The sequence below is a fragment of the Coregonus clupeaformis genome, unplaced genomic scaffold, assembly GCF_020615455.1.
Source record: "Coregonus clupeaformis isolate EN_2021a unplaced genomic scaffold, ASM2061545v1 scaf0612, whole genome shotgun sequence".
NCBI classification, from domain to species: domain Eukaryota; kingdom Metazoa; phylum Chordata; class Actinopteri; order Salmoniformes; family Salmonidae; genus Coregonus; species Coregonus clupeaformis.
Genome location: NW_025534067.1, coordinates 228020 through 251926, shown reverse-complemented (window position 1 = coordinate 251926; position 23907 = coordinate 228020). Strand labels below are relative to the sequence as shown.

The 23907-nt window shown below is 40.3% G+C and overlaps 2 protein-coding genes, 4 non-coding genes and 2 pseudogenes across 6 annotated transcripts; 2 read left to right on the top strand and 6 right to left on the bottom strand.

Moving 5' to 3' along the window:
* Positions 1-42: 42 nt before the first annotated feature.
* Positions 43-161, bottom strand: LOC123485205 (annotated as a pseudogene).
* Positions 162-431: 270 nt separating this feature from the next.
* LOC123485204 lies at positions 432-550 on the bottom strand (annotated as a pseudogene).
* Positions 551-845: 295 nt separating this feature from the next.
* On the bottom strand, positions 846-964 carry LOC123485201. The gene has a single exon (XR_006658933.1). It is a non-coding gene; the product is annotated as a 5S ribosomal RNA (ribosomal RNA).
* A 290-nt stretch (positions 965-1254) lies between these two features.
* LOC123485200 lies at positions 1255-1373 on the bottom strand. Its single transcript, XR_006658932.1, has one exon. It is a non-coding gene; the product is annotated as a 5S ribosomal RNA (ribosomal RNA).
* Positions 1374-1918: 545 nt separating this feature from the next.
* On the bottom strand, positions 1919-2037 carry LOC123485196. Its single transcript, XR_006658926.1, has one exon. It is a non-coding gene; the product is annotated as a 5S ribosomal RNA (ribosomal RNA).
* Positions 2038-17184: 15147 nt separating this feature from the next.
* Positions 17185-17303, bottom strand: LOC121564551. The gene has a single exon (XR_006000210.2). It is a non-coding gene; the product is annotated as a 5S ribosomal RNA (ribosomal RNA).
* A 1515-nt stretch (positions 17304-18818) lies between these two features.
* Positions 18819-19897, top strand: LOC121563803. Its single transcript, XM_045216113.1, has 3 exons — positions 18819-19398; positions 19532-19706; positions 19858-19897. Exons 1-3 carry the CDS (start codon positions 18819-18821, stop codon positions 19859-19861), a joined length of 759 nt encoding a protein of 252 aa, XP_045072048.1. The 3' UTR covers positions 19862-19897.
* A 198-nt stretch (positions 19898-20095) lies between these two features.
* Positions 20096-21709, top strand: LOC121563802. Its single transcript, XM_045216115.1, has 4 exons — positions 20096-20223; positions 20346-20600; positions 20740-21090; positions 21212-21709. Exons 1-4 carry the CDS (start codon positions 20164-20166, stop codon positions 21566-21568), a joined length of 1023 nt encoding a protein of 340 aa, XP_045072050.1. The 5' UTR covers positions 20096-20163; the 3' UTR covers positions 21569-21709.
* Positions 21710-23907: the final 2198 nt, after the last annotated feature.

Here is a 23907-nt window from a genome sequence, read left to right as displayed (position 1 = left end):
CAGTTGCTCCATGACACAAGAGCACTCTCTAGTGGAACAAAACGCTTACAGCACCTGGTATTCCCAGGCAGACTCCCATCCAAGCACTAACCAGGCCCAATCCTGCTTAGCTTCCGAGATAAGACGAGATCGGGTGTATTCAGGCTGGTATGGCCATTAGCGTGGGAGCAACTCTTGGTACACTATATAAAGAAATGAAGAAAATGTATCAGTGATTCGAATTTCCGTGCAACTTATTGAACCGACTAAAAACAAAGGCTGAATGTACTGCCTATATTTTCAGGGAAACGCATTGTCTATTATTTAATTTGATCATGGCAGAGCAGCACATACAAACTGCATTTAGTCCAATAAAAATACATGATATTATTAGGGTGATAAATAAATGGCAGTTGCTCCATGACACAAGAGCACTCTCTAGTGGAACAAAAAGCTTACAGCACCTGGAATTCCCAGGCAGTCTCCCATCCAAGTACTAACCAGGCCCGATCCTGCACAGCTTCCGAGATCTGACGAGATCAGGCGAATTCAGGCTGGTATGGCCATAAGCACAGGAACAACTCTTGGTACACTATATAAAGACATGAACAAAATGTATCAGTGATTCGTATTTCCATGCAACTTAATGAACCGACTAAAAACAAAGGCTGAATGTACTGTCTATATTTTGAGGGAAACGCACTGTCTATTATTTAATTTGATCAGGGCAGGGCAGGGCAGGGCAGGGCAGGGCAGGGCAGCACATACAATCTGCATTTAGTCAAAAAAAAATACATGATATTATTAGGGTGATAAATAAAAGGCAGTTGCTCCATGACACAAGAGCACTCTCTAGTGGAACAAAAGGCTTACAGCACCTGGTATTCCCAGTCAGACTCCCATCCAAGTACTAACCAGGCCCAATCCTGCTTAGCTTCCGAGATAAGACGAGATCGGGTGTATTCAGGCTGGTATGGCCATAAGCACAGGAACATCTCTTGGTACACTATATAAAGACATGAACAAAATGTATCAGCGATTCGTATTTCCATGCAACTTAATGAACCGACTAAAAACAAAAGCTGAATGTATTGTCTATATTTTGAGGGAAACGCACTGTCTATTATTTAATTTGATCAGGGCAGGGCAGGGCAGGGCAGGGCAGGGCAGGACATACAAACTGCATTTAGTCCAATAAAAATACATGATATTATTAGGGTGATAAATAAAAGGCAGTTGCTCCATGACACAAGAGCACTCTCTAGTGGAACAAAAGGCTTACAGCACCTGGTATTCCCAGGCAGTCTCCCATCCAAGTACTCACCAGGCCCAATCCTGCTTAGATTCCGAGATCAGACGAGATCGGGTGTATTCAGGCTTGTATGGCCGTAAGCATGGGAACAACTCTTGGTACACTATATAAAGATATGAAGAAAATGTATCAGTGATTCGAATTTCCATGCAACTTATTGAACCGACTAAAAACAAAGGCTGAATGTACTGCCTATATTTTGAGGGAAACGTATTGTCTATTATTTAATTTGATCATGGCAGAGCAGCACATACAAACTGCATTTAGTCCAATAAAAATACATGATATTATTAGGGTGATAAATAAAAGGCAGTTGCTCCATGACACATCTATTTTGAGAGAAACGCACTGTCTATTATTTAATTTGATCAGGGCAGGGCAGGGCAGCACATACAAACTGCATTTAGTCCAATAAAAATACATGATATTATTAGGGTGATAAATAAAAGGCAGTTGCTCCATGACACATATATTTTGAGGGAAACGCACTGTCTATTATTTAATTTGATTAGGGCAGGGCAGCACATACAAACTGCATTTAGTCCAATAAAAATACATGATATTATTAGGGTGATAAATAAATGGCAGTTGCTCCATGACACAAGAGCACTCTCTAGTGGAACAAAAAGCTTACAGCACCTGGTATTCCCAGGCGGTCTCCCATCCAAGTACTAACCAGGCCCGACACTGCTTAGCTTCCGAGATCGGACGAGATCGGGCGTATTCAGGCTGGTATGGCCGTAAGCGAGGGAACAACTCTTGGAACACTATATAAAGTCAATGTGTCACTCACTCTGAAAGGGACACAGAAACGTATCCACTTTGTGACACAAACTGAAGAATCTCAACCCTTGCTTACATTTCCAATATATATATATATATTTGAGTTTTGTTGGGGGGGCATATCCTATGTTGATTTATGACAAGTTCATTGACTAGGGCCCTATAAAATAGGCGTTGCCGGACCGAATCACGGAATCCAGACATTAAACCGAAATTCAACAATATTCAAACATTTATTGAACTTAGTAAGAAATCAACTAAATCTATTCAACTTGTTAGAAAACGCATTCATTTGCCCAAGTCAATCATAAGACATGAACAAAATGCATCAGTGATTCGTATTTCCATGAACTTTCTGGCACGGCACAGGAATGCCCCTGTCTGTGTGCATGTGTGCGGTGCGCGCGTATGTCTACACTTTGTGTAGCCGTTAAGCGATGATGCTAATGATAACCTTCTTCTGGTAGGGAAGGATTGGCTTTCCCCAAAACCTTCGCAAGTAAATGTTAACTACAAAGTAGCCTATGCCTGCCTGGCAGAATTATACCGTGATCATTTGCATCACTCCAGTGGCCATTTGTTCTACAGCAACACCGCTTAACCAAACAAAGGTCTCTTCCTGGTGCACGCTTGCATTTAAGGGTAACTACACCCCAAAATCTAAATGTCTTAAATTTTTCCCAGACCTCACAAATGGTCACCTGATAGGGTTTAAACATTGTTGTGGACATAGAACATCCAATTGTGCTGTTTTGCTATTAAAAAGGTGTACTTTTGAGAGCGAAAACCTGCCAAAACAGGGACAAACGGTCAACAGGGAAATCTAAACGGTGAAAAGGGAACTTGGGAATTAACAGAATCAGGCAAAACATTGAAGGGATTTTATAGTGCCCTAATGGACTACAGACATTGACTGTCTCCTAGACTAAAAACAAAGGCTGCATGTACTGCCTATATTTTGAGGGAAACGCACTGTCCATTATTTGATTTGATCAGGGCAGGGCAGCACACACAAACTGCATTTAGTCCAAAACAATCCATGATATTATTAGGTTGATAAATAAAAGGCAGTTGCTCCATGACACAAGAGCACGCTCTACTGGGACAAAAAGCTTACAGCACCTGGTATTCCAAGAGTGTCTCCCATCCAAGTACTAACCAGGCCTGACCCTGCTTAGCTTCCGAGATCGGACGAGATCTGGCGTATTTTTTTTATTTTTTATTTTATTTTTATATATCATAGCTTCATATTTCACATCACATCTTCACATCTCATAGCTTCACAGCTTATTTTTTTTTCCATATCATAGCTTCATATTTCACATCACATCTTCACAGCTTATTTTTACATATCATAGCTTCATATTTCACATCACATCTTCACATCTCATAGCTTCACAGCTTATTTTTATATATCATAGCTTCATATTTCACATCACATCTTCAAATCTCATAGCTTCACAGCTTATTTTTTTCCCATATCATAGCTTCATATTTCACATCACATCTTCACATCTCATAGCTTCACAGCTTATTTTTACATATCATAGCGTTCATATTTCACATCACATCTTCACATATAACACAGATTTATCAGTCCACGTCATAGCTTCTTACATGCTTTTACAGCAACTGGTATTCCAAGGTGGTCCCCCATCCAAGTACTAACCAGCCCTAAACCTGCTTAGCTTCCGAGATCTGACGAGGTACACATTCACACCCAAACATTTCCCCATTACTCCAAATAATATTAACCTATCCCATGCAAAACTTTCTAAAAACTATTTTCTCCAGTGCCTCCACAACAAAAGTTTTACTTCCTTGAAAAAACCTGTCAGACTTGGACATTCAACAAATAAATGCAACAAAGACTCTGGCTTCATCATACACACATCACATTCCCCGCCGTACATCGCGGTTTATCTGATGTAAAATAATATTTGTGTATATACGATTATGCCGTATCATAAAATCCATGTTCTCACAATTTCGTTTAATCCCAAACAAAACCAAATTCTCCCACATCAAAGAAACATCCAAATCAATAAACATTTTTCTCCACATCCTCTCAGCCGCAGGCCTCACACACACAGACTTCAACATACACTTGTACAATCTTTTCTGTGTTACTTTTGATAATACTTGTTTCCCCGATCCTTTACCCACATAGAGACTTGGCAGCACATACAAGTCCTCATATTCCCCCTCCCAATTTATCACTTTTATCCACTCACCCGGAATGCATAATTTAATTCTTTCATATATCTGTAATACTAATTTTCTCTCCACTGTATCATCAAACTCCCACACAGTATCCAGAATTGCCTGCCCCATTAAAAACCCCGGTATAACCTCGTAAAGAAAATCTTTTACCAATATTAACCCAGCCTTCATGAACATTTTGTTGTACAGTACCTTCCCACCACTCTCTATTTTCGGATTCAAAAACACAGGCTGATTAAATATGTTGTCCTTATTTGTACATGTGTACTCAATCTTAGGAAGAAATTCCCCCCATGCCAAGAACACCTCTTTATAGAACTCAGGCAAACCATCCAACATATCCTTCTTCCATGACATCAATAATCCACTTTCTTCACAACCCCCACTTTTGTACAAAAAATGTTTGAAAAACCTTTTCCATCCATAATCTACCTCCCCATATAAGTATTTTTGCACAGTTTTTATTCTCATTGCTTTTCTCTTCCCATCCAAATCCACCAATTTCAACCCCCCATCCTTTAAATCCGAGATAAGAGTTGCCCTTGCAATCCTAGTCCCCTTCCCCTCCCATAGGAAATCTGTAACCAAACCATTAAATTCTTTTAACACCCATTGTGGCATATCCAACGAACCTAGAACATAGATACATTTGGATGCCACCAAATAATTAATCACCACCACCTTCCCCCTCAAGAACAGTTTTCTTGCCTTCCAATAGGATAGAGTATGTTTTATTTTATTCAAAACCCCAGTCCATGTCTCATCTCTCGTCCCTTCTTTATCTACCCCCAAAACCACCCCTAAAGTCTTTATATAACCTTCAGCCTTTTTGAAAGGGAATCCACAGTCCACTTTTTCATCTATCCCCACATACATTATTTCAGATTTTTCAACATTAAGTTTTGCCCCTGATGCCTTGCCATATACCTCAAAACACTCCATTACATTCTTCACACTTTCAACATCTATCACAGTACATGTAGTATCATCCGCATATTGCTGTATAACACTCTCCCCCCATCCGGTATCCGTATACCTCGAATTAATTTGTTTGCTTTAATCATTGCTGCAAGCGGCTCCACCGATAAACTATAAAGAGCAGCTGATAACGGACATCCCTGCCTAACAGATCTCTCCAGAGGAAAAGAATCTGTTAAAATCCCATTACATTTTACTCTGCTCCTTGCATATCCATTCAGTAATCTAATCCAACCTATCATTCTTTCACCAAACCCAAATTTCCCAAGTGTACGCAGTAAAAAGGAATGATCAACTCTATCAAAAGCCTTATTTAGATCCAAACTCATCACAAACCCCCCTTCCTCCCCCATATGCTTTATCACATCCCTTATTGTTCCCACTGTGTCAGAAATATCCCTCCCTGGTACACTATATCCTTGTGTCTCTGCTATTACTCCTCCCATAACTTTTTTTAACTCTATTAGCTAAGACCTTGGCTAAGATCTTATAATCACAATTTAAAAGTGTCAACGGTCGATAATTATCCAAATTTACACGACTCCCTTTATTTTTATACAGTATGGTTAAAACTCCTGTGGCCAGCGAATCTGGCACCACTTGAGTCTTTTCAATATATTCATACAGTTTTCTTAAAATTGGAGCCAACAAATCTGCAAAAGATTTATAAAATTCCGCAGTTAGGCCATCAGACCCCGGACTCCTATTGCAATTAGCATCTAATATGGCCTCCTTAATGTCAGTTAGACTCATATCTTCATCACACATGTTTTTTTCCCCTTCTGTTAACTTAGTATCCACGTGTTCAAGCACCTTATCCATACAGGAATCATTAACCTCTTCTTTTTTAAATAAGCATTCATAATATCTCTCGACCGTATCCAGAATCCCCACCAAATCATTAACCTTTTCCCCTTTATCATTAATTAACTCCGTAATATAAATCTTCTCTTGTCTTCTTTTTTCTAAATTCAAGAAAAATGAAGTACACCTTTCCCCCTCTATCGCATATTGCACTCTACTCCTTACAATCGCCGCATTACATTTCTTCTTCTCATATTCATCAAGTGCATCCTTAGCCAGTAAATAATCCTCCACCCCATGACCTTCATCCTTTTCTATACACTCAAATTCATGTTTAACCTTCTTACGTAGTTCCCTCTCCTTCTTTTTCAAAAAATAATTCCTCTTAACAGCATATTTTATAGTCAATTCCTTACATTTGGTTTTCAGCTCCTCCCACCACAACCCCATATTCACCTCCATTAACTGTTGTCTTTTGGCCTTCCCAATACATTCTGATATCATCTCAATATAATTTTCTTCCTCTAGCAAGCTATTATTTAAACACCACAGCCAACCAGATTTAGTATGTGTCCTTACTCCACAAGAAAATACCACCGCCGCATGATCACTAAAAGCTGTAAAAACATACTTAATTTCTTTCATAAAATTCCTTAAACCCTAATTTACTAAAACCAGATCTATTCGCGTCTGTTTCAACTCCCCTAAAACCACCTGCCTTCTAGAAATTCCTCTCTTGTTCGGATTCTCATCCCTCCATATATCAATCAAACTGTTTTCAAACATAATCTTCCTTAAGACCCCCCTAGATACGTCATTTCTAAAAATAGCTCCCCTTTTTCATATCTAATCTATTCATTTTAACATTAAAATCCCCTACTAAAATACAGTTACCCTTGCACCATTTCCCTAATTCTAAAAATAAATTATTTCGCTCTATCTCATTATTCGTGCATAAATATTTATAATCCTAAAAACCCTATTCATATATTCAAAATCCAAAATTAAAATCCTCCCATTATTATCATTATATATCTTCTTCACATTTTCTACTACATCCTTCCTTAATAAAATTGCAACCCCACTTGAATTTCCCCTGCCATTGTTAACATAAATAAAATCCCTACATATTTTTTTTACTTCTAAAACACATGCATTATCCCAGTGCGTCTCTTGAATACATAAAATATCTGAATTCTTCATTTGTACTATTCTATTAAATTTTCCCATTTTTCTCAAACCATTTGCATTTATTGACATTATATTTACCATTCTAATAAATAATAAAATAATAAAATATAATTTCATTATCCTCTACCTGTTATCCAGTTTCTTTCCTCTTCCACCCTTTCTCTCCCCCTCTTCCCCCGCTTTCCTCTTCCTGTATCCTTCCCTCGTTCTTTCAATCTTTTCTCCATCATCCGTGTCCGATATCTCCTCCAAGTCCATGTTATCCAGCCAACTCAACTTCTTGTCACCCTCATCCGTTGTGCTCCCCATGTTCATCTCCGTCTCTGGTATTGTCATCGTTGTGCTCCCCGTGTTCATCTCCGTCTCATGTATAGCCGTCGTTGTCGTTTCTGTTATTGTTCTCAAACTCGAACCCCTCTCCATTTCTTCACCCCCCGAGGTACTTGTTAGTACTGTGCTATCCCCCAAAACCTGTGAGTCCCCCGTGCTTCCCCCCAGTCCACTCCCCCCCTCCTCCTGAAAACTCCCTCTTCTTATTTCTGAGTCCATACTACTCCCAATTTCATTCATCTTCTGGTCCTTCTCCCTTCTTCCTTCCTCCGTCTCTCCACTCTCCACCACGTCCTCTCCTCCATCTTCTTCTCCTTCTTGCGACAATACAACTGCTTCCTCGAATAGTGCTTGACTCCCCTCTTCAGCCATAACCTCTCCACAGTTGCACTCCGCCAATCTCTTTCTGCATCCACCACAGAAATTCATTTCCTTCTCTCCGACACATTCTCTCACATAGTGTCCTTGCTTGCCACATTTGAAACACTTAAATTCAGGGCAGTCTTTAACTATGTGCCCGGGTTGAATACACAAACGACACACTCTGACCTGTTTGTCATGAAGGAACCTAAAATATTCTGCTCCCTCCAACGTCTCAATTCTTGTAGAGTAAGGCAATGATGTCACTTTTTCTGTGAACTTGACTTTGCAAAAACGTGTCACATCAACCACCTCCGTTCCTGGCCAAACTCTCCTCCTTATCTCCGAAACGGCTTCCACTCCCCAACTACTCAGCTTGCCCAGTATCACACCATCTTCTACATATACTGGGAGATTCATAAAAGACACCACCAATTCCTTCACATTAACATCTCTCGCCAAAATCCTGGTGTCCTTTATCCATATTCCATCCATTAAACGTTCTTTTCCTTTTCCGTTTCTCATCGTAACTTCATACTTCTTTTCTCCTTTCATTCGGCATCCCACCACCTCTCCACACACCTCCTTAATTGCTCGTAGTAGTTCCATTGTCGTCACTTTGTCTTCTCCTACCAACTCAATTGCCACCGTGTATTCTTTGCCATATTTCATTCCTTCTTTATCTTCATTTTTCTTCCGTTGCGCCCTTTCGTTGTCTTTGTCCATTCCGTTTGTCATTTCCATGTTGTCCGTCATAGTGATTCAAAAAAAGAATCCGAAAAGAAAACCTCTCCCCCAAGCAGCAAAACTGCAAGGGGGGAAGACTAACCAAACTTAAAACTATTCAACTGCAAGAACAAACAAAAAATATATTTCGAAATCCAAATAATTAACAAAAATAGCTCTCGCGCAAACACTCTTCAGCAAACACTCACTCACAGCTCAAAACTCGCACCTGTCGTCACTTCTCCAATCAGGATGGGCGTATTCAGGCTGGTATGGCCGTAAGCGAGGGAACAACTCTTGGTACACTATATAAAGTCAATGTGTCACTCACTCTGAAAGGGACACAGAAACGTATCCACTTTGTGACACAAACTGAAGAAGCTCAACCCTTGCTTACATTTCAATATATATATATATATATATATATATATATATATATATATATATATATATACATATATATATATATACATATATATATATATATATTTGAGTCTTGTTGGGGGGGGGGGGAGAGAGGGCATATCCTATGTTGATTTATGACAAGTTCATTGACTAGGGCCCTATAAAATAGGCGTTGCGGACCGAATCACGGAATCCAGACATTAAAACGAAATTCAACAATATTCAAACATTTATTGAACTTAGTAAGAAATCAACTAAATCTATTCAACTTGTTAGAAAACGAATTCATTTGCCCAAGTCAATCAAAAGACATCAACAAAATGCATCAGTGATTCGTATTTCCATGAACTTTCTGGCACGGCACAGGAATGCCCCTGTCTGTGTGCATGTGTGCGGTGCGCGCGTATATCTACACTTTGTGTAGCCGTTAGCGATGATGCTAATGATAACCTTCTTCTGGTAGGGAAGGAATGGCTTTCCCCAAAACCTTCGCAAGAAAATGTTAACTACAAAGTAGCCTATGCCTGCCTGGCAGAATTATACCGTGATCATTTGCATCACTCCAGTGGCCATTTCTTCTACAGCAACACCGCTTAACCAAACAAAGGTCTCTTCCTGGTGCACGCTTGCATTTAAGGGTAACTACACCCCAAAATCTAAATGTCTTACATTTTTCCCAGACCTCACAAATGGTCACCTGATAGGGTTTAAACATTGTTGTGGACATAGAACATCCAATTGTGCTGTTTTGCTATTAAAAAGGTGTACTTTTGAGAGCGAAAACCTGCCAAAACAGGGACAAATGGTCAATGGGGAAATCTAAACGGAGAAAAGGGAACTTGGGAATTAACGGAATCAGGCACAACATTGAAGGGATTTTATAGTGCCCTAATGGACTACAGACATTGACTGTCTCCTAGACTAAAAACAAAGGCTGCATGTACTGCCTATATTTTGAGGGAAACGCACTGTCCATTATTTGATTTGATCAGGGCAGGGCAGCACACTCAAACTGCATTTAGTCCAATAACAATCCATTATATTATTAGGGTGATAAATAAAAGGCAGTTGCTCCATGACACAAGAGCACGCTCTACTGGGACAAAAAGCTTACAGCACCTGGTATTCCCAGGCGGTCTACCATCCAAGTACTAACCAGGCCCGACCCTGCTTAGCTTCTGAGATCGGACAAGATCGGGCGTATTTTTTTTTTTTTTTCTCTTTTTATTATCAAAAAATTCAATTTTTTACAATATTTACAGTACAATATTACAATGAACAATACAGCAGACACTATCCTAACATAGGCAGGTGAACAATTCACCCCCTATCAAATCAAAGAACCCAAAGAAATAAAAATACAGAAAAAACTCAGACATGACTAAGACATAACAAAATCCACCCACAAAATAAAATAGGCAGATAAAAGCCACCCCCTATCAAAAAAATAAACAAAGAAAATATTCAAAATAATTCTTTCAAAAAATAATCTAATATAGACATTAGACATACTCCATTTCAGAAGTTAACCCTAACTCCCCCTCCTCCCTCCTCCATAGACACTAAAGTACTCCCCTTTATAAACATACTTTCAAATTTCTCTAGTTTTGCATTATACATTAAATCCACCTGCTTTCTTAAACCTGCTTTAAAAATTACCCAGACATTCACCTTTTCCCTTCAAAATGTTTCATATTCCTTCTACAGTAAATTGCATACCTCACAAAACTCAACACAATATTCAACAGGTACACATTCACACCCAAACATTTCCCCATTACTCCAAATAATATTAACCTATCCCATACAAAGCTTTCTAAAAACTCTTTTCTCCAGTGCCTCCACAGTAAAATTTTTACTTCCTTAAAAAAACCTGTCAGACTTGGACATTCAACAAATAAATGCAACAAAGACTCTGGCTTCATCATACACACATCACATTCCCGCCGTACATCGCGGTTTATCTGATGTAAAATAATATTTGTGTATATACGATTATGCCGTATCATAAAATCCATGTTCTCACAATTTCGTTTATTCCCAAACAAAACCAAATTCTCCCACATCAAAGAAACATCCAAATCAATAAACATTTTTCTCCACATCCTCTCAGCCGCAGGCCTCACACACACAGACTTCAACATACACTTGTACAATCTTTTCTGTGTTACTTTTGATAAAACTTGTTTCCCCGATCCTTTACCCACATAGAGACTTGGCAGCACATACAAGTCCTCATATTCCCCCTCCCCATTTATCACTTTTATCCACTCACCCGGAATGCATAATTTAATTCTTTCGTATATCTGCAATACTAATTTTCTCTCCACTGTATCATCAACCTCCCACACAGTATCCAGAATTGCCTGCCCCCTTAAAAACCCCGGTATAACCTCATAAAGAAAATCTTTTACCAATATTAACCCAGCCTTCATGAACATTTTGTTGTACAGCACCTTCCCACCACTCTCTATTTTCGGATTCAAAAACACAGGCTGATTAAATATGTTGTCCTTATTTGTACATGTGTACTCAATCTTAGGAAGAAATTCCCCCCCATGCCAAGAACACCTCTTTATAGAACTCAGGCAAACCCTCCAACATATCCTTCTTCCATGACATCAATAATCCACTTTCTTCACAACCCCCACTTCTGTACAAAAAATGTTTAAAAACCTTTTCCATCCATAATCTACCTCCCCATATAAGTATTTTTGCACAGTTTTTATTCTCATTGCTATTCTCTTCACATCCAGATCCACCAATTTCAACCCCCCATCCTTTAAATCCGAGATAAGAGTTGCCCTTGCAATCCTAGTCCCCTTCCCCTCCCATAGGAAATCTGTAACCAAACCATTTAATTCTTTTAACACCCATTGTGGCATATCCAACGAACCTAGAACATAGATACATTTGGATGCCACCAAAGAATTAATCACCACCACCTTCCCCCTCAAGAACAGTTTTCTTGCCTTCCAATAGGATAGAGTATGTTTTATTTTATTCAAAACCCCAGTCCATGTCTCATCTCTCGTCCCTTCTTTATCCACCCCCAAAAACCACCCCTAAAGTCTTTATATAACCTTCAGCCTTTTTGAAAGGGAATCCACAGTCCACTTTTTTCATCTATCCCCACATACATTATTTCAGATTTTTCAACATTAAGTTTTGCCCCTGATGCCTTGCCATATACCTCAAAACACTCCATTACATTCTTCACACTTTCAACATCTATCACAGTACATGTAGTATCATCCGCATATTGCTGTATAACACTCTCCCCCCCATCCGGTATCCGTATACCTCGAATTAATTTGTTTGCTTTAATCATTGCTGCAAGCGGCTCCACCGATAAACTATAAAGAGCAGCTGATAACGGACATCCCTGCCTTACAGATCTCTCCAGAGGAAAAGAATCTGTTAAAATCCCATTACATTTTACTCTGCTCCTTGCATATCCATTCAGTAGTCTAATCCAACCTATCATTCTTTCACCAAACCCAAATTTCCCAAGTGTACGCAGTAAAAAGGAATGATCAACTCTATCAAAAGCCTTATTTAGATCCAAACTCATCACAAACCCCCCTTCCTCCCCCATATGCTTTATCACATCCCTTATTGTTCCCACTGTGTCAGAAATATCCCTCCCTGGTACACTATATCCTTGTGTCTCTGCTATTACTCCTCCCATAACTTTTTTAACTCTATTAGCTAAGACCTTGGCTAAGATCTTATAATCACAATTTAAAAGTGTCAACGGTCGATAATTATCCAAATTTTCACGACTCCCTTTATTTTTATACAATATGGTTACAACTCCTGTGGCCAGCGAATCTGGCACCACTTGAGTCTTTTCAATATATTCATACAGTTTTCTTAAAATTGGAGCCAACAAATCTGCAAAAGATTTATAAAATTCCGCAGTTAGGCCATCAGACCCCGGACTCCTATTGCAATTAGCTTCTAATATGGCTTCCTTAATGTTAGTTAGACTCATATCTTCATCACACATGTTTTTTTCTCCTTCTGTTAACTTAGTATCCACATGTTCAAGCACCTTATCCATACAGGCTTCATTAACCTCTTCTTTTTTAAATAAGCATTCATAATATCTCTCAACCGTATCCAGAATCCCCACCAAATCATTAACCTTTTCCCCTTTATCATTAATTAACTCCGTAATATAAATCTTCTCTTGTCTTCTTTTTTCTAAATTCAAGAAAAATGAAGTACATCTTTCCCCCCTCTATCGCATATTGCACTCTACTCCTTACAATCGCCGCATTGCATTTCTTCTTCTCATATTCATCAAGTGCATCCTTAGCCAGTAAATAATCCTCCACCCCATGACCTTCATCCTTTTCTATACACTCAAATTCATGTTTAACCTTCTTACGTAGTTCCCTCTCCTTCTTTTTCAAAAAATAATTCCTCTTAACAGCATATTTTATAGTCAATTCCTTACATTTGGTTTTCAGCTCCTCCCACCACAACCCCATATTCACCTCCATTAACTGTTGTCTTTTGGCCTTCCCAATACATTCTGATATCATCTCAATATAATTTTCCTCCTCTAGCAAGCTATTATTTAAACACCACAGCCAACCAGATTTAGTATGTGTCCTTACTCCACAAGAAAATACCACCGCCGCATGATCACTAAAAGCTGTAAAAACATACTTAATTTATTTCATAAAATTCCTTAAACCCTAATTTACTAAAACCAGATCTATTCGCGTCTGTTTCAACTCCCCTAAAACCACCTGCCTTCTAGAAATTCCTCTCTTGTTCGGATTCTCATCCCTCCATATATCAATCAAACTGTTTTCAAACATAATCTTCCTTAAGACCCCCCTAGATACGTCATTTCTAAAAATAGCTCCCCTTTTCATATCTAATCTATTCATTTTAACATTAAAATCCCCTACTAAAATACAGTTACCCTTGCACCATTTCCCTAATTCTAAAAATAAATTATTTCGCTCTATCTCATTATTCGGCGCATAAATATTTATAATCCTAAAAACCCTATTCATATATTCAAAATCCAAAATTAAAATCCTCCCATTATTATCATTATATATCTTCTTCACATTTTCTACTACATCCTTCCTTAATAAAATTGCAACCCCACTTGAATTTCCCCTGCCATTGTTAACATAAATAAAATCCCTACATATTTTTTTTACTTCTAAAACACATGCATTATCCCAGTGCGTCTCTTGAATACATAAAATATCTGAATTCTTCATTTGTACTATTCTATTAAATTTTCCCATTTTTCTCAAACCATTTGCATTTATTGACATTATATTTACCATTCTAATAAATAATAAAATAATAAAATATAATTTCATTATCCTCTACCTGTTATCCAGTTTCTTTCCTCTTCCACCCTTTCTCTCCCCCCTCTTCCCCCGCTTTCCTCTTCCTGTATCCTTCCCTCGTTCTTTCAATCTTTTCTCCATCATCCGTGTCCGATATCTCCTCCAAGTCCATGTTATCCAGCCAACTCAACTTCTTGTCACCCTCATCCGTTGTGCTCCCCATGTTCATCTCCGTCTCTGGTATTGTCATCGTTGTGCTCCCCGTGTTCATCTCCGTCTCATGTATAGCCGTCGTTGTCGTTTCTGTTATTGTTCTCAAACTCGAACCCCTCTCCATTTCTTCACCCCCCGAGGTACTTGTTAGTACTGTGCTATCCCCCAAAACCTGTGAGTCCCCCGTGCTTCCCCCCAGTCCACTCCCCTCCTCCTGAAAACTCCCTCTTCTTATTTCTGAGTCCATACTACTCCCAATTTCATTCATCTTCTGGTCCTTCTCCCTTCTTCCTTCCTCCGTCTCTCCACTCTCCACCACGTCCTCTCCTCCATCTTCTTCTCCTTCTTGCGACAATACAACTGCTTCCTCGAATAGTGCTTGACTCCCCTCTTCAGCCATAACCTCTCCACAGTTGCACTCCGCCAATCTCTTTCTGCATCCACCACAGAAATTCCTTTCCTTCTCTCCGACACATTCTCTCACATAGTGTCCTTGCTTGCCACATTTGAAACACTTAAATTCAGGGCAGTCTTTAACTATGTGCCCGGGTTGAATACACAAACGACACACTCTGACCTGTTTGTCATGAAGGACCCTAAAATATTCTGCTCCCTCCAACGTCTCAATTCTTGTAGAGTAAGGCAATGATGTCACTTTTTCTGTGAACTTGACTTTGCAAAAACGTGTCACATCAACCACCTCCGTTCCTGGCCAAACTCTCCTCCTTATCTCCGAAACGGCTGCCACTCCCCAACTACTCAGCTTGCCCAGTATCACACCATCTTCTACATATACTGGGAGATTCATAAAAGACACCACCAATTCCTTCACATTAACATCTCTCGCCAAAATCCTGGTGTCCTTTATCCATATTCCATCCATTAAACGTTCTTTTCCTTTTCCGTTTCTCATCGTAACTTCATACTTCTTTTCTCCTTTCATTCGGCATCCCACCACCTCTCCACACACCTCCTTAATTGCTCGTAGTAGTTCCATTGTCGTCACTTTGTCTTCTCCTACCAACTCAATTGCCACCGTGTATTCTTTGCCATATTTCATTCCTTCTTTATCTTCATTTTTCTTCCGTTGCGCCCTTTCGTTGTCTTTGTCCATTCCGTTTGTCATTTCCATGTTGTCCGTCATAGTGCTTCAAAAAAAGTTCCGAAAAGAAAACCTCTCCCCCAAGCAGCAAAACTGCAAGGGGGGAAGACTAACCAAACTTAAAACTATTCAACTGCAAGAACAAACAAAAAATATATTTCGAAATCCAAATAATTAACAAAAATAGCTCTCGCGCAAACACTCTTCAGCAAACACTCACTCACAGCTCAAAACTCGCACCTGTCGTCACTTCTCCAATCAGGATGGGCGTATTCAGGCTGGTATGGCCGTAAGCGAGGGAACAACTCTTGGTACACTATATAAAGTCAATGTGTCACTCACTCTGAAAGGGACACAGAAACGTATCCACTTTGTGACACAAACTGAAGAAGCTCAACCCTTGCTTACATTTCCAATATATAGATATATATTTGAGTCTTGTTGGGGGGGGGGGGGGGGGCATATCCTATGTTGATTTATGACAAGTTCATTGACTAGGGCCCTATAAAATAGGCGTTGCGGACCGAATCACGGAATCCAGACATTAAACCGAAATTCAACAATATTCAAACATTTATTGAACTTAGTAAGAAATCAACTAAATCTATTCAACTTGTTAGAAAACGCATTCATTTGCCCAAGTCAATCAAAAGACATGAACAAAATGCATCAGTGATTCGTATTTCCATGAACTTTCTGGCACGGCACAGGAATGCCCCTGTCTGTGTGCATGTGTGCGGTGCGCGCGTATGTCTACACTTTGTGTAGCCGTTAGCGATGATGCTAATGATAACCTTCTTCTGGTAGGGAAGGAATGGCTTTCCCCAAAACCTTCGCAAGTAAATGTTAACTACAAAGTAGCCTATGCCTGCCTGGCAGAATTATACCGTGATCATTTGCATCACTCCAGTGGCCATTTCTTCTACAGCAACACCGCTTAACCAAACAAAGGTCTCTTCCTGGTGCACGCTTGCATTTAAGGGTAACTACACCCCCAAAATCTAAATGTCTTACATTTTTCCCAGACCTCACAAATGGTCACCTGATAGGGTTTAAACATTGTTGTGGACATAGAACATCCAATTGTGCTGTTTTGCTATTAAAAGGTGTACTTTTGAGAGCGAAAACCTGCCAAAACAGGGACAAATGGTCAACGGGGAAATCTAAACGGAGAAAAGGGAACTTGGGAATTAACGGAATCAGGCAAAACATTGAAGGGATTTTATAGTGCCCTAATGGACTACAGACATTGACTGTCTCCTAGACTAAAAACAAAGGCTGCATGTACTGCCTATATTTTGAGGGAAACGCACTGTCCATTATTTGATTTGATCAGGGCAGGGCAGCACACACAAACTGCATTTAGTCCAATAACAATCCATGATATTATTAGGGTGATAAATAAAAGGCAGTTGCTCCATGACACAAGAGCACGCTCTACTGGGACAAAAAGCTTACAGCACCTGGTATTCACAGGCGGTCTCCCATCCAAGTACTAACCAGGCCCGACGCTGCTTAGCTTCCGAGATCGGACGAGATCAGGCATATTCAGGATGGTATGGCCGTAAGCAAGGGAACAACTCTTGGTACACTATATAAAGTCAATGTGTCACTCACTCTGAAAGGGACACAGAAACGTATCCACTATGTGACACAAACTGAAGAAGCTCAACCCTTGCTTACATTTCCAATATATATATATATATATATATATTTGAGTCTTGATGGGGGTGGGGGAAGAGGGCATATCCTATGTTGATTTATGACAAGTTCATTGACTAGGGCCCTATAAAATAGGCGTTGCGGACCGAATCACGGAATCCAGACATTAAACCGAAATTCAACAATATTCAAACATTTATTGAACTTAGTAAGAAATCAACTAAATCTATTCAACTTGATAGAAAACGCATTCATTTGCCCAAGTCAATAATAAGACATGAACAAAATGCATCAGTGATTCGTATTTCCATGAACTTTCTGGCACGGCACAGGAATGCCCCTGTCTGTGTGCATGTGTGCGGTGCGCGCGTATATCTACACTTTGTGTAGCCGTTAGCGATGATGCTAATGATAACCTTCTTCTGGTAGGGAAGGAATGGCTTTCCCCAAAACCTTCGCAAGTAAATGTTAACTACAAAGTAGCCTATGCCTGCCTGGCAGAATAATACCGTGATCGTTTGCATCACTCCAGTGGCCATTTGTTCTACAGCAACAACGCTTAACCAAACAAAGGTCTCTTCCTGGTGCACGCTTGCATTTAAGGGTAACTACACCCCAAAATCTAAATGTCTTACATTTTTCCCAGACCTCACAAATGGTCACCTGATAGGGTTTAAACATTGTTGTGGACATAGAACATCCAATTGTGCTGTTTTGCTATTAAAAAGGTGTACTTTTGAGAGCGAAAACCTGCCAAAACAGGGACAAAGTTTTAACAATACATCTTATGTCAAATTCCATTGTAACTAATTGCCATGGAAAAGCAGTCAAGTCAGCCATCCCATTGACAAATTCATCAAAAACAGTCAAAGGACAGAACATTTAAAATGTATTTGTACAGTTCAGTATCCCAGTAGTGGACTTTATTACTTAAAGCCATAGTGTACATTTTTGTAACAGGTATGGAAAAGACTGAATTTGACTGTGAGCTGACAGCAAGGTGAGAGTTGGAGGAGTATTTTAGTGGGAGAAGAGCTTTTTGGAAATAGAATGTGTTTGACTAGAGGCTGACAGCATGGGAGGGGTGGAGGGAGTGGTCTCAGATGTGTTTATAAGCAGCAACTAAGCAGCCTGGAGCATTGTACTTCCTGGATAGCTGAAGTGATTGTGTAAAGGTTTTTATTTACTGTTATTTCACTTTTCAATAATATAGATGGCTCCAGTGCGTTCTCTATTTCGTTCATGTCCACTTTGCTTTAAGGTTGTGGTTGGCTTCAGTCAGCACCTTAGGCAAGTACACAACGTTCGGAACACTGAGGAGAGGATTCTCCTTTGTAATTGGCAGTGGGGCCGTGTCAATATCAGGCAGGAGCGGTGTCCAGTGACAGGATGCTCCACCCATGTCAGCAGGCTGGACCGGCATATGGACTCCCATACAGAGCTCAACAGAGCACAGAGGAGACGGGCTTTAGAGGAGGTGAAGAGACGTCTGACAATGGAGAGGCTGGCGGCATTGAGGGCGTCGGTCCCTGCCATCCCAGTGGCCACCGATTTTGATATTGTGGAGACTGCGATGCAAGAAGAAGAGGAGGATAACTTTTTAGATACTTTTGCAGAGGAAGAGGAGGAAGAGGGCTGCACTAATGATTACTGCCACTGCCAAGCACCACTTTTGAGGCTGCAGAAAGCTGTGAAAGAGAGGGATGAGGCCCTGACCAAGAAAAGTGAGACCATCCAATCCATTAGAGAGGACAACCTGAAGCTGATCTCTGAGCTGCATAGAGTGAGGAAGAGGTACCAGCTACTGAAAAGGCAGATGGGGATTCTCAGGGTGAGTCCGGCAAAGGAGAGGTCGGCAAAGAGGTCCCTCAGCTTTCAGGCCGAGGCAGACACAGCCCAAGAGGAGCTGCAGCTGGACCAAGTGACAGGTTCAGGGGACCAGACAGAGGAGGCTACAGCGTCCGGATCTGGCAGCAAACTTATCTTCCCGGGCTCTGCCATTAGTAAGTACTGTTTCTTTAAATAGTGTCAAGTGTTTGTGTTGGAAAGTTTTTTTTTTTTTTTTAACAGCCTGACTGATTCATGTTGCCTCATGAGATTGTAATTATTGTCTAAAATGTTATGTTTCTTTGACAGGTGTGTTTCTTGAGGGATTCAGGAAGACCTGTGAGGGCCCCAATCCAAATTATAAGCTAAGGGAAAATTGTGCCGGAAAGATCAAAAGGGTGACGCAATTGTTGAACTACATGGCGAAGGATGAGACCTACCAATCCAATCTCATTTTCCTGACTAACCATGACAAAATAAGGGGGTAAGCAGAGTTCTTTCTTTTTAGTCTCATCAGCATTCATTAACAATGCAGTAATTGATTGTATGATTTGTGTGTGTGTGTGTGTGTGTGTGTGTGTGTGTGTGTGTGTGTGTGTGTGTGTGTGTGTGTGTGTGTGTGTGTGTGTGTAAAGGTGAAAGACAGCAAGGAAGCCAAGGTTGTTTCCAGAAAGACCCTGCTGGAGTGCCAGTCTCTTGCCAAGGCCAATATCCCAGAAGTGCTGAGTAAGTGTTTCTAAATCTGTGATGTCACTGTTATTACACACTTATAAACGTCAGACATGTATAGAGTGCAGTGTGAAGATGCCTGTTATTATTTTCATGTCCCTACAGAAACCTTGGAAGAAACAAGGACACAGAAAAATCAGTACCAGTTTAATGGATACCTGTGGGCCTACTTTACCTCGATAGACGGCCATAGACCGGGCCTGGATAAGAACATGTTGATGGAGGAGGTGGAGGAGGCTAAATGTGACCAGTCTGGGATGTATCTGATCAGTGTAAGTCTATAAACATACACCTGAATGTGTTTATTTGTTTGTTTGGTTGGTTGGTTGTTTTTGGAAACAATTGCAGTCGCCTTTGCGTCATTTGTGTGTTTTTTCTGTTCAATTTCTAATAGGTGGAGGAACACAAAACGAATAGAGACCATGGCATGGTCCAGATGTCGCTGACAAAGGATGAGTACACTTGGTTTTCAGACTTCCTCAAATTCAAGCACTGCCTCCCAGGGGGAAAGAAGTCCCAGCACTTTTTTTTCAATTCTACAAGCACTCAGCTCAAGAACCTGCCTGCCTACCTGAGGGAGGTGTGGAAGGAGATGGGTCTGCCTGAAACTCCTACCTTCACTGACCTGCGGACCTCCATTGTCACTCATGTAAGTCAGATTAGATATGAATAGAAGTATTGTAAGATCCTATTCCACTGTTGTCTGAAATAATATCAATTATTTTTATTTATTTGTGTCTGTGTGTGTGTGTGTGTGTGTGTGTGTCTTTTTTGCTTGTGTCTTACAGGTCAAAAACATGCTCCCGAAGGCTGACAGGGAAAGGGTGGCCAACTTCATGTGCCACGACATCCAGACGGCAGATACATTTTATGCCATCAATTTAAATCCGTCCCAAGCCAGTGAAACCAGGGCACTTTTCGAGGCAGCATTAAAGGGAGAAGATACCTCTGTCACCACCGAGAACCAGGCCTCCACCTCTTCAAAAAGAAAGCGGAAGGCAAGAGAGGAGGACTCCCTCTCCGAGGGGAGCACCACCCCCGAAGAGACCAAGGTGATGTACCAGGAGTCTGGCCCGTCCTCCAGGGACTCGGAGGAGGAAGAGGTCGAGGATGAGGAACGGACGGCCAGACAACCTGTGGTAAGATCAGCTATTCCGACACCACACATTAGATTACCAAATGTGCTTGTACACCATGTAACAGTCAAACGTGCATTTTTTTATATATATATGTTCTCTTTTGTGTTTGCTGTGCCTGAAGACACCCTCCAAGTTGACCATGCCTGAGCTGGAGCAGTACCATACCCCGAGCAAGAAGCAGCTCATCCTCAGGCGCCGCATGGTGGTCGCCGTCAGCCCCCTGCTAGTCTCACCCATCAAATTGAAGAGCAAGTCGCCCCTCACCTCCCCCATTGTCACGATGCAAGGTATGCAGCAGCTGAATTCAAATGAAGACCGACTCAAAAAAGCCATTGCCTCAAGGAGGAGGAAGCTGGATGAGAAGGTGCACAAGGAAAGAGGGGAGACCTCTGTCAGCCAGAAGGAAGGGGAGCCGACCCACTTCAAGACTCAACAAGGGGAGGAAGGAAACAGCAGCACCTCTTACCAAGACTCTTAAAGACTCACTCACATTTACACTGTTCTGATTTTGTGTTGTGTGGTTTTCTATTTTAGTGTGCTTGTTCAGATCATAAAATGTGTGTAATTTATTCAAACTGTCTAATCTATTTTCCATGTTGGTGTGATTCTTTATAATGTTCCAAGGTTTGCTCTGTTTAATAAAAAATGTTTTTGAGTATTTTATTGTGTTGTGCTTTTTTTAAGGTTTGTATTTGGTCTGTGTCACTTATATTGCAAGTGTTGAACCTGCACTGTCTTGTCTTTATTTTTTTAAACCAACATTCACAGACAATAATCTTAATCCATTGTGTCTGTGAATGTTGGTAAAAACAATAATCTTAATTAATTTCTCTCTGTTATTTATCAGAGTGAAATTACTTAGGAAATAGTCCATTTCAAAACCTTCTCAGAGTGTGAACACAATGCAGCTGCCAACTAGGTTTATTGTTGGTTTGACTTAGAGTTTTCAGAGTTTTATGTCCTGAAATAATGGTGTTTTTTCGACTTGGTAGCTTCATTTAGCACCTATATCCACTCTATTCTTTTGTGTTCCTTAACTTAGTTTGGTTCATTTAAAAAGAAGAATGCAATAACACATTAGCTCTAATCCAGAGCGATTTACAGGAGCAATTAGTGTTAAGTGCCTTGCTTAAGGGCACATCGACAGATTTTTCACCTAGTCGGCTCGGGGATTAGAACCAGCAACCTTTCGGTTACTGGCACAACGCTCTTAACCACTAAGCTACCTGCCACCCTAACGCTACTTTTCCCTAACCCAAACCCTTGTGGTATTGGCTAATAACAATTCAATTGAACAAGTATCTTTTATAACAATAACATCTTTAATAAAACTTCAAAAACAATTTTCAATACCCAAACACTTATGGTATTGACAAATAACAATTCAATTGAACAAGTATCTTTTATAACAATAACATATTTAATAAAACTTCAAAAACTATTTTCAGTATAGGAAGAAATGATGACACTTGCGTTGACAATCTAGACAGATTTACACAAAGGAATAATTATTTGATCAACATTCTCATGCAAAAAAGATAAAAACTCTTCTTCTGCGACAGACAGTTCTGCTTGTGTTGCCTGGGTATACCCATCCTGTACATCCCAACCAGCTACACTCCAGTCTGGCCCAATGGGAGATTCCAGCAGTCCTACAATGTCCCATTCGGTCACCATTGGAGGCTGAGGGTTTTTTAATCGAAGAGCCCTTAATTTAGACAGGGCTAGTTCTCTTCTCAGGATGTCAAGCTGCGTTGTGGCTTCTGAATGCTGAAAAAAACAGAAAAAACAAGAAATGTATGAGGGTTTGATTCTGGTTAAGCAGTTGAACAAACACAAATAGGACTTAAAAATGTATCAAAGCTAGGACTTACATCTTGCCTGTGTACTGTCATCATGTGACGCAACAGCCGTTCATATTTTATTTTGCAAATGGGACAGTGTGTGTTCTGTACTCCTATTTTGCCTCTCACTAAGGCCTAAAGGAAGGCTCTTTCCATCGTGTTCATCACTTTGTGGACAATCCTTAAGTGAGAACGAAGGACAGCATAACTTTGCTGACAAATGGGGCAACACAACATTGTTGAGCTCATCTGTGAGGGGAAAATATAAAAAGTCTCACCATGCATTGTTTTAAAAACATTTCCCCAACATGACAGCTAGAGCAGACCCCCACCCCTACATACACCTTGCTCTGACTCTCCCCAAAGCTGCACACAGTCTCCCAAGAGTCACACAATAATCTGACAGGCCACTCTGCACAAGCTGAATTTTGAAAAGAGAATTATAAAAACATTTTAAAGGTGTACCTACAAGATGTTTGTCAAAGTTCCTCACTATGAGGAATCTTCAGTGTGTATTGTTCTCTCAGATTGTTAAACTCTGAGTGAATGACATACTCATTTACATGTGAGAAAGCTACTTCGAATACACACAGACACTAGGTGACAAAAGGGGCATGATACAAGTTCAAAAGCCAATCACAGGAGGGGTCAAGAAAAGAGAGAGAAGTGAAGAGCTACATATTTCCACAAAACACACTACTTAATAAACACACCAATTAATGAACACAACTTACATTTACATTTACGTCATTTAGCAGACGCTCTTATCCAGAGCGACTTACAAATTGGTGCATTCACCTTATAGCCAGTGGGTTAACCACTTTACAATATATATATATATATTTTATTTTTTTTTCTCTTTGGGGTGGTGTAAGGGGGGGTAGAAGGATTACTTTATCCTATCCCAGGTATTCCTTAAAGAGGTGGGGTTTCAAGTGTCTCCGGAAGGTGGTGAGTGACTCCGCTGTCCTGG